At 66.5% G+C, this 10,401-nt stretch overlaps 1 protein-coding gene and 2 non-coding genes across 3 annotated transcripts; 1 reads left to right on the top strand and 2 right to left on the bottom strand.

Moving 5' to 3' along the window:
- Positions 1-1,179: 1,179 nt before the first annotated feature.
- Positions 1,180-2,830, bottom strand: LOC137487085 (dickkopf-related protein 1-like). Its single transcript, XM_068212724.1, has 5 exons — positions 2,701-2,830; positions 2,188-2,330; positions 1,702-1,879; positions 1,356-1,551; positions 1,180-1,234 (listed from the first exon to the last, which is right to left on the bottom strand). Exons 1-5 carry the CDS (start codon positions 2,828-2,830, stop codon positions 1,180-1,182), a joined length of 702 nt encoding a protein of 233 aa, XP_068068825.1.
- On the bottom strand, positions 2,163-2,252 carry TRNAI-UAU (transfer RNA isoleucine (anticodon UAU)). The gene is given in 2 exon segments: positions 2,163-2,198; positions 2,215-2,252. It is a non-coding gene; the product is annotated as a tRNA-Ile (tRNA).
- Positions 2,831-9,962: 7,132 nt separating the features above from the next.
- Positions 9,963-10,034, top strand: TRNAC-GCA (transfer RNA cysteine (anticodon GCA)). Its single transcript has one exon. It is a non-coding gene; the product is annotated as a tRNA-Cys (tRNA).
- The last annotated feature ends 367 nt before the right edge of the window (positions 10,035-10,401 follow it).

The following is a 10,401-nucleotide window of genomic DNA, read 5'->3' as shown; positions in this document are numbered from 1 at the left end:
TGCTTGAATTGGGGGGTGGGGGGTGAATCTGAGCCAGTTTTGGGGGTCTAACCTGTGCTAACAGCTGCCCAGCCCTGGCCTGCCAGGGGGATCCCGCTGTCCTGGCACCGCCAGGCCCCGGCCCCCCTTCCCCAGCCCCCCTCCCTACCCGTTCCAACCCACCCGCCGTGCCTGTCCACGCTCGCCCTGTCCAGCCGTGTCCGTCTGTCCGTCTGTCCGTGAGCCTCTGTCCGTCCCCCCCCCCGCACCCCGGGGCACTGCCTTGTCCCGTGCCCGCCCCGGGGCATCCCCTGTGCCCCTCAGCTCGGCGGGATGACCACACCAGGGTGGTCTGGGGACACCCCATGTCCAGCCCTCACCGCAGGACGGGGCTTGTCCCACTGATGGGGCGGCCCCTTGCCCCCCACCCCCACCCCGGGGGCAATGCTGGGGGTCCCCGGGGTCACTGCCTTACCCAGACCACCAGCCCGGGTCGGGGGGCCTGGTGGGCACTCAGCTCTGCCGCTGCCAAGCCGCCACCCACGTGTGCCTCAGTTTCCCCCTTTTTTTTGGGGGGGCGGGGGGATGACGACGACTCGGTGTCACTGCCTGCCAAGTGCTTTGAGCCCCCCCTGCCTCAGCGCTCGCCCCCGTGGTGGCCAAAATCTAGGCAGTGGAGCCCCCCCGGCCCCACCGCGGGGCAGAGGGACGTCCCATATTTATGTCACTCCACAAACTTTTAATTTAAAGACCCGACAAAAATGTATTTTATTTATTTATTCTCGTTGGTGTGTGTGTGGGGGTCTCGCCCCGCTCGCTTGGTTCTTTGTAATAAACATTTCGGTGAGACCTGCCCCGCGCCTGAGCCTGCTGGGGACACGGGGGGACACGGAGGGACGCGGGGGGACAACGGGGGGCTGCGGCCACCGCGGCTGGACCGGACACAGCCCAGCTCTGCAGTGACCCCCGCACCGCCGCCTGCTCGGGGCTGGGGACGGAGCCGGGACCTGCCGGGCTCCGGGGAAGGGGCGAGGACCCGACGCGGGGGTCGGGGGGCTCCAGCCCCCCGGGGATGCACAGCGCCAGCCGCCGGGCTCAGCGCGGCGCTGGGCCGGGTTTATCGGCGCTGGGCCGGGTCCGGACACGCTGTGGACACGCTGTGGACACGCTATTTACAGACAATAAATACAACGCGGGCGCTCAGGGCTGCCGGCACCGCCACTCGCTCTTCTCCGGCCAGTACTCGAACGCTTTCCTGCGGACAGCACACGGCGACGTGGGTGACACCCCAGCCCTGTCCCACCGCCATCCCCCCAGCCAGGGCTGCGCCCAGGTGTCCCCCACGCCCCCCGCCCAGCCCCGCACCCCGTACTCACTCTCTGGCGGGCGCGGAGGGCCGGCAGACCAGCCCGGCCTGGCAGGGGCACACCTGGTTGATGCTGAAGGCGAGTCCCCCGGGGGGGACGTGGCAGCTCTGGGCCAGCGCCAGGCGCGGCTGGCAAACGCGCTCCCCGTGCTGGCGAGCGCAGCAGCCGCCGGCCCCGCACTCCTCGTCCCGCTGGCACCGCGCTCCTGGTGGCACAGAGAGCGGCCTTAGGAGAGGGAGACCCCCGCTCTGACCCCCCCCCAGCACCCCCTGGTTCAGCACCGCTCCAGCATCGCATCCCCCCAAGCTCGCAGAGCTTGTGCCTGGTGTCCCCGCCACAACAGCCCCCCACTCACCGTCCTGCCCGGGGGGCACGGGCTGCTGGCACTTGCCGAACATGCAGACGAGGTCGGGGGCGCAGTGCGGGTCGTGGCGGCAGTACTGGCCCGCGGGCCGCGTGGGCAGGCACAGCCCGAAGTGCTCGTCACAGAAGTGCCCGTGGGCACAGGGGGTGGCGGGGCTGCACGGGATCACCTGCGGAGGAGGGCACACGGCACGTCAGGTGGGCCACACTTCATTCCCCACCCCATCCCTGACCCCCAGACAGGCTAGGAACGGCGCAAAACCCCATCAGTTCACACGCTGCGAAGGAGCGGTTGGTGTGGGGGCGTTGGGGTGATTTTGGGGAGCCGAGCCTGGCAGCAGCGCTCTGCCAGACTGGGGAGCTCCATCCGCTGCGGTTCTAGGATTTTTCTTCTCAGGAAAAGAAAACCCGGCGGTGGGGTACGGGGGGAGGCGCGAACCCCTACAAAAGTCCTGCTCCAGGTGAGGCTCGAACTCACAACCTCGGCATCGCTCGTGTACCGCCCTATAAGTACCGCGCGCTGACCGATTGCGCCACTGGAGCGCCCGGCGCCGCCCGCCGCCACCGCGCCCCCTGGCGGCCCCGCCGCCACCGGCGGCCGGACCCCCGCGTCCACCCCGGCTGGACACGGACACCCGTGTCCACCCCCGGCTTCACACGGACCCCCGTGTCCACCCCCGGCTGCACACGGACACCCGTGTCCATCCCGGCTGGACACTGACCCCCGTGTCCACCCCCGGCTTCACACGGACACCCGTGTCCATCCCGGCTGGACACTGACACCCGTGTCCACCCCCGGCTGGACACTGACACCCGTGTCCACCCCGGCTGGACACTGACACCCGTGTCCACCCCCGGCTTCACACGGACCCCCGCGTCCACCCCCGGCTGGACACTGACCCCCGTGTCCACCCCCGGCTTCACACGGACCCCCGTGTCCACCCCCGGCTGCACACGGACACCCGTGTCCATCCCGGCTGGACACTGACACCCGTGTCCACCCCCGGCTTCACACGGACCCCCGCGTCCACCCCCGGCTGGACACTGACCCCCGTGTCCACCCCCGGCTTCACACGGATCCCCGTGTCCACCCCCGGCTGCACACGGACACCCGTGTCCATCCCGGCTGGACACTGACACCCGTGTCCACCCCGGCTGGACACTGACACCCGTGTCCACCCCGGCTGGACACGGACACCCGTGTCCACCCCCGGCTTCACACTGACACCCGTGTCCACCCCCGGCTGGACACGGACACCCGCGTCCACCCCGGCTGGACACTGACACCCGTGTCCACCCCGGCAGGACACTGACACCCGTGTCCACTCCCGGCTGGTCACGGACCCCCGTGTCCACCCCGGCTGGACACTGACACCCGTGTCCACCCCCGGCTGGACACTGACACCCGTGTCCACCCCGGCTGCACATGGACACCCGTGTCCACCCCGGCTGCACATGGACACCCGTGTCCACCCCGGCTGGACACTGACACCCGTGTCCACCCCCGGCTGCACATGGACACCCGTGTCCACCCCGGCTGCACACTGACACCCGTGTCCACTCCCGGCTGGTCACGGACCCCCGTGTCCACCCCGGCTGCACATGGACACCCGTGTCCACTCCCGGCTGGACACGGACCCCCGTGTCCACTCCCGGCCATCACCGGACTGCCGTGTCCCCTCCTGGCTGGAGATGGATCTCCGTGTCCACTCCCGGCCCTGAAGCGATCCCCAGTGTCCACCCCCGGCTGGAATGAACCCCCCGTGTCCACCCCTGGCTGCCCCCAGGCCCCCGTGTCCCCCGTCCCCGACAGAACATTGTGGGGTGTCCGCGGGTGACACCCGCTGCAAACCCATCCCCTGCTGCCACCCTGGCTGCGACTTCTGCACCTGCCCCTGTGTCCCCTCTGTGTCCCCTCTGTGCCCACCCTGCCGCAAATTCTGAGCCCTCCCTGGCTCCAAACCACCCTCGTACCCCTCCTCCCGCCCCTGAGCCCACCCTGGCTGTAAATTCTGCCCCCACCCACCCCCGTGCCCGCCCCGCTCCCACCCAGGCTGCAAACCCAGCTCTGTGCCCACCCTGGCTGTCTCCCATCCCTGCTCCCACGCTGCTGTCCCCTGCTGTCCCCCAGGACCCCTCGCCCGGGGGTCCCCCACTCCTCCCTCACCTCCTCCAGGTCCGCACCGGGGCTCCTGCCCAGGGCGGCCGCATCGGGCGAGTTCTGGGGCAGGGAGAACATCCATGCCCAGAGGTGCCCGGCGGCGGGTGGCAGGAGCCAGGCGACGAGGCAGAGGATGGCCGGGGATGTCACCATGGTGCTGGCGGCGGCGGTGCCAGCTCGGCCGGCCCGCGGGGCTTATGTAGCCGCGGGCTATCTCGACCCCCGCTGCTAAAACTGTTTGCCCACCTAATGGGGTGGGAGGAGGCAATCAGGGGTTAAGGGATTTCCATAATTGCCAGCCTTCCCCTCGGGGGGGGCACCGGCCCCACAGCAAACAGCCCCCCCCGGAGCAGTCTGGCTCCGGCGCCAGCCGTGGGTACAGCCTAGGGTGTCCTGTGTGCCCCCACGGCTCGGGGTGGTTTTGGGTGTAATTTGGGGTGTCCTGTGTGCCCCCACGGCTCGGGGTGGTTTTGGGTACAGCCTGGGGTGTCCTGTGTGCCCCCACGGCTCGGGATGGTTTTGGGTGCAGTTTGGGGTGTCCTGTGTGCCCCCACGGCTCGGGATGGTTTTGGGTGTAATTTGGGGTGTCCTGTGTGCCCCCACGGCTCGGGGTGGTTTTGGGTACAGCCTGGGGTGTCCTGTGTGCCCCCACGGCTCGGGATGGTTTTGGGTGCAGTTTGGGGTGTCCTGTGTGCCCCCACGGCTCGGGATGGTTTTGGGTGTAATTTGGGGTGTCCTGTATGCCCTCACAGCTCGGGATGGTTTTGGGTGTAATTTGGGGTGTCCTGTGTGCCCCCACGGCTCGGGGTGGTTTTGGGTGTAATTTGGGGTGTCCTGTGTGCCCCCAGGGCTCGGGATGGTTTTGGGTGTAATTTGGGGTGTCCTGTGTGCCCCCACGGCTCGGGATGGTTTTGGGTGTAATTTGGGGTGTCCTGTATGCCCTCACAGCTCGGGGTGGTTTTGGGTGCAGTTTGGGGTGTCCTGTGTGCCCCCACGGCTCGGGATGGTTTTGGGTGTAATTTGGGGTGTCCTGTATGCCCCCACAGCTCGGGGTGGTTTTGGGTGCACTTTGGGGTGTCCTGTGTGCCCCCACAGCTCGGGGTGGTGGTTTTGGGTGCAATTTGGGGTGTTCTTTGTCCCCCCATAGTTTGGAATGATGATTTTGGGTGCAGTTTGGGGTTCTCCGTGTGCCCCCACAGCTTGGAATTATTTTCGGTGCAGTTCGGGGTGTTCTGTGTGCCCCTGTAACCCAAAATGATGATTTTTTTGGGTGCAGTTTGGGATGCCCTGTGTGCCCCCACTGCTCGGGGTGGTGATTTTGGGTACAGCTTGGGGTGCATGATGATGATTTCGGGCGCATTTTGGGGTTCTCTGTGTGCCCCCATAGCTCGGAATGGTTTTGGGTGCCGTTTGGGGTGCCCTGTGTGCCCCCACAGCTCGGGGGGATGGTGGGTGCAGTTTGGGGTGCCCTGTGTCCCCCCCAATAGCTCAGAGTGATTTCGGGTGCAGTTTGGGGTGCCCTGTGTCCCCCGCAATAGCTCAGAGTGATTTCGGGTGCAGTTTGGGGTGCCCTGTGTCCCTCCCAATATCTCAGAGTGATTTCGGGTGCAGTTTGGGGTGCCCTGTGTCCCCCGCAATAACTCAGAGTGATTTCGAGTGAAGTTTGGGGTGCCCTGTGTCCCCCGCAATAGCTCAGAGTGATTTCGGGTGCAGTTTGGGGTGCCCTGTGTCCCCCCCACATCTCAGGAGGGGGGTGGGTGCAGTCTGGGATGCTTTGTGTCCCCTCCAGCCCCTCAGGTCACCCACCCCCTGTCCTGGGGATCCCCCCACAGCTCGGGGGGCTGATTGGCACAATTTGGGGTACCCTGTGCCCCCCACCCCCACAATTCCCTGATTTTTTCCCCTTTTCCCGGAGCGGGCACAGCGGGAATGAGGGGGAGGCAGAGGGAAAAGCAGGGCGCAAAGGCTGGCACCCCCAGGACGGGCAGCGGTGGGCACAGGGCTGGCATCTGCCCGGTGTTTGTGTGTCCCCCGTGTCCCCCCCGCCCGCCGCCCCCTCCCCACGCCGGGGTGACGGGATTGGCACCTTCCCTAACGCCCCCGCGAATGGGGTGTGAGCCCGGCCCTTATCGCCCGGCCCTTATCGCGGCCCGCGGCCCCCCCGAGCGGATCCCCCAGACGGTGTCACCTCCGTGTCCCCAAACACGCGGGGGGCTCAGTCCCCGCGCCCCCCCAGACCTCTCCAATCCACTTCGGGTCCCTCCGGGTGCGGTCTGGGGTTCCCTGCGTCCCCCCATAGTTTGCAATGATGATTTTGGGCGCGGTTTGGGGTTCTCTGTGTGCCCCCACAGCTTGGAATGATTTTGGCTGCAGTTTGGGGTGTTCTTTGTCCCCCCATAGTTTGGAATGATGATTTTGGGCGCGGTTTGGGGTGTTCTGTGTGCCCCTATAACCCAAAATTATGATTTTGGGCGCAATTTGGGGTGTCCTGTGTGCCCCCATAGCTCAGGGAGATAGTCGGTGCAATTTGGGGTGCCCTGTGTGCCCCCATAGCTCAGGGAGATAGTCGGTGCAATTTGGGGTGCCCTGTGCGCCCCCGCAGCTCGGGGGGTCGGTGGGTGCAGTTTGGGGTGTCCTGTGTCCCCCCCAATAGCTCAGAGTGATTTCGGGTGCAGTTTGGGGTGCCCTGTGTGCCCACACAGCTCGGGGGGCTTGGTGGGTGCAGTTTTGGGGACGTCGCTGGGACGGTTTTGGGGACACTGCTGGGACAATTTTGGGGACGTTGCTGGGACGGTTTTGGGGACGTCGCTGGGACGGTTTTGGGGACGTCGCTGGGACAGTTTTGGGGATACTGCTGGGACAGTTTTGGGGACGTTGCTGGGACGGTTCTGGGGACACTGCTGGGACAGTTTTGGGGACGTTGCTGGGACGGTTTTGGGGACGTCGCTGGGACAGTTTTGGGGACGTTGCTGGGATGGTTTTGGGGACACTGCTGGGACAGTTTTGGGGACACTGCTGGGACAGTTTTGGGGACGTCGCTGGGACAGTTTTGGGGACGTTGCTGGGACAGTTTTGGGGACGTTGCTGGGATGGTTTTGGGGACACTGCTGGGACAGTTTTGGGGACACTGCTGGGACAGTTTTGGGTCGCTCCCAGTTCTCAGCAGCACGGGGAGTGGCGGGGGCTGTGGCACCACTCCGGGGGTGGGGGGCTCGACCCCAAAAGCAGCGAGGAGGTGACGGGAGTTGGGAATGGGGTGCACTGGGGGGGTCTCCCGGGATGTGGAAATCCCCCTTCCCTAGCTTTTCCCCCCTGGCCGCCCTTCCCGGGCCATTCCCGCTGCCTCCGTGCCTCAGTTTCCCCAGCTGTGAAGCGGGAGGCTGAGGGGTGACACAGGCACAGTGGGGGTGACCCCAAACTTTTCTCCCGCTGATCCGGGGACTGCCCAACGCCCGGGAGGAGCCGCCAGGATCCAACCCCCCCCCCCTCCCCACCGTGTTTGCCCCGCGGCTTTGGGAGCAAATATTGACCCCGCTCCGGGGCACCATCACGGCCGCTGTCCCCATCCGTCCCCCGCTGCGCGCGGGCCCAGCGCGACATCTCCGGCTAATCCCCCCCAGCGCCACGGGGGTCCCGGACGGCGGCTCTGCTCCCCCAAACCGCCCGTCTGGCAGTTTGGGGGATCCCACGCACCCCCCAACTCCTGTGGGGGCCGCACAGCCCGGAGCTGCCCCGTGGGTTTCGGGGTTTTGGGGTTTTGGGGGTTTTGGGGGTTTTGGGGGGCTGGGGGGGCCGTGTCCCCCAGGGGCACTCGGGGGGAGCGTGAGGGGCGCGTTCCGGGGGGCTGGAGCCTCTGCCCGCCCCCGGCCGGGAGGGACAGCGGGGGTGGGGCAGGGGGATGGGGGTGAGTGTGGGGGTGTCCCCGAGTGTGGGGGTGTCCCCGAGTGTGGGGGTGTCCCCGAGTGTGGGGGTGTCCCTGAGTGTGGGGGTGTCCCCGAGTGTGGGGGTGTCCCCCAGTGTGGGGGTGCTCGTGAGTGTGGGGGTGTCCCTGAGTGTGGGGGGGTCCCTGAGAGTGGGGGTGTCCGTGAGTGTGGGGGTGTCCGTGAGTGTAGGGGTGTCCCCGAGTGTGGGGGTGTCCCTGAGAGTGGGGGTGTCCCTGAGTGTGGGGGTGCCCGTGAGTGTGGGGGTGTCCGTGAGTGTGGGGGTGTCCCCGAGTGTGGGGGTGTCCGTGAGTGTGGGGGTGCCCGTGAGTGTGGGGGTGTCCCTGAGTGTGGGGGTGTCCCCGAGTGTGGGGGTGCTCGTGAGTGTGGGGGTGCCCGTGAGTGTGGGGGTGTCCCCGAGTGTGGGGGTGTCCCCGAGTGTGGGGGTGCCCGTGAGTGTGGGGGTGCCCGTGAGTGTGGGGGTGTCCCCGAGTGTGGGGGTGCCCGTGAGTGTGGGGGTGCCCGTGAGTGTGGGGGTGTCCCTGAGTGTGGGGGTGCCCGTGAGTGTGGGGGGGTCCCTGAGTGTGGGGGTGCCCGTGAGTGGGGTGGGGATGTAAGTGTGGGGGTGTCCCTGAGTATGGGGGTGCCCGTGAGTGTGGGGGTGCCCGTGAGTGTGGGGGTGTCCGTGAGTGAGGGGCACAGCCCAGAGCCCCCCCGCCATCCCCCAGCCCAGAGCGGGATCACCCCAGGGTTGCCCACAGTGGGGATAATCCAGGGGACCCCAAACCTCGCTGGTGCCCCAAGTCGGCCCCCAAACCCCAAAAACCGTCCGTGAGTGGGGGTGTCCCTGGGGGATGTTCGTGGGTGTGGGGTGCTCGGATGTGCGGGGGGGGTCTCTGTAGGTGGGGGGTATCCGTGGGTGGGAGGGGGTTCTGCGAGTGGGGGTGTCCGTGTTTGTGGGGTATCTGTGGGGGCTTGTCTGGATTTGGGGGTGTCAGGGATTGAGGGGCGTCAGGAATTGGGGATGTCAGTGGGTGGGGGGTGTCAGGGGTTGAGGGGTGTCAGGAATTGGGGATGTCAGTGGGTGGGGGGTGTCAGGGATTGAGGGGTGTCAGGAATTGGGGATGTCAGTGGGTGGGGGGTGTCAGGGATTGAGGGGTGTCAGGAATTGGGGATGTCAGTGGGTGGGGGGTGTCAGGGATTGAGGGGTGTCAGGAATTGGGGATGTCAGTGGGTGGGGGGTGTCAGGGATTGAGGGGTGTCAGGAATTGGGGATGTCAGTGGGTGGGGGGTGTCAGGGATTGAGGGGTGTCTGTGTTCGCGGGGTGGGGGTTTCTCTGGGGCAGGTGTCCGTGGGAGGGGTGCGTCTGTGGTTGGTGGGGGTGTCAGGGGGTGGCGGGTGTCCGTGTTTGTGGGGTGTCAGCGACTGAGGGGTGTCATGTTTGTGGGGTGTCAGAGGGTGCGGGATGTCCGTGGGCGGGGGTGTTTTGGACTGGGGGTGTCCGTGGGTGCGGGGTGTCCGTGACTGAGGGATGCCCGTGGTTTGGGGGTGTCCGTGACTGAGGGGTGCCCTTGTTTTGGAGGTGTCTGTGACTGAGGGGTGCCCTTGTTTTTGCGTTGTCCGTGACTGAGTGGTGCCCGTGTTTTGGGGGTGCCCTTGTTTTGGGGGTGTCCGTGACGGAGGGGTGCCCTTGTTTTTGCATTGTCCGTGACGGAGGGGTGCCCGTGTTTTGGGGGTGTCCGTGACTGAGGGGTGCCCTTGTTTTGGGGGTGTCCGTGACGGAGGGGTGCCCGTGTTTTGGGGGTGTCCCGTGGCTGAGGGGTGCCCGTGTTTTGGGGGTGTCCGTGACTGAGTGGTGCCCGTGTTTTGGGGGTGCCCTTGTTTTGGGGGTGTCCGTGACTGAGGGGTGCCTTTGTTTTGGGGGTGCCCTTGTTTTGGGGGTGTCCGTGACGGAGGGGTGCCAGTGTTTTGGGGGTGCCCTTGTTTTGGGGGTGTCCGTGACTGAGGGGTGCCCTTGTTTTTGCGTTGTCCGTGACGGAGGGGTGCCCGTAGTTTGGGGGTGTCCGTGGGTGTGTGTTTGTGTGGGTGGGGGTGTCATTGACCGGGGGGGTGTCCGGGCCGGTGTCCCGCGGTGTCAGTGCTATTGGCGGCGGCGGGTTTGGCTCCGCAGCGGGGGTATAGCTCAGTGGTAGAGCATTTGACTGCAGATCAAGAGGTCCCCGGTTCAAATCCGGGTGCCCCCTTCTTTTCCTCACCTTTCTTGGGGGTCCCCACTCCATTTTTCTCACCCTTTCTATTTGCCCCCCCCACCACCCCAGCAGCGAGGGGTGGCCGCGTCTCGCCCCCCCACGGCTCCCCCACCCTCGCGTGGCCGCGCTGGGGTCCCCGCTTTGTTTTGGAGAAAGAAGGACCGCTATGATCCCCAAAGGATCTCGGGGATCCCCAAAAATGTCGCTTTCCCCCATTTGCTTCCTCAGCTCGGAGCAGCCGCGGGACCCCCACCTTGTCCCCGCGCCCCCCGGCTGTGCCCGCGGGATGTGGGGCAGGGATGGGCGGGTCAGTATCGCTCTCCGGGCCCTGGCACAGGGCACATTTCGGGGTGGGGGGGTG

The sequence above is a fragment of the Anomalospiza imberbis genome, chromosome 22, assembly GCF_031753505.1.
Source record: "Anomalospiza imberbis isolate Cuckoo-Finch-1a 21T00152 chromosome 22, ASM3175350v1, whole genome shotgun sequence".
NCBI lineage: Eukaryota > Metazoa > Chordata > Aves > Passeriformes > Viduidae > Anomalospiza > Anomalospiza imberbis.
The sequence above is the reverse complement of the archived record's forward strand: the minus strand, read 5'-3'. Positions and strand labels throughout refer to the sequence as shown.

What these genes read in the sequence shown, in the direction of transcription:
- LOC137487085 (XM_068212724.1), bottom strand. Translation starts at nt 2,830, where the DNA reads ATGGACACGGGTGTCCGTGTGCAGCCGGGGGTGGACACGGGGATCCGT. An exon ending in GAAGCCGGGGGTGGACACGG is followed by an intron (nt 2,331 to 2,700) that starts GTGTCAGTGTCC and finishes GTCCGTGTCCAG; the next exon opens with CCGGGGTGGACGCGGGGGTC. An exon ending in ACACGAGCGATGCCGAGGTT is followed by an intron (nt 1,880 to 2,187) that starts GTGAGTTCGAGC and finishes CCTCCTCCGCAG; the next exon opens with GTGATCCCGTGCAGCCCCGC.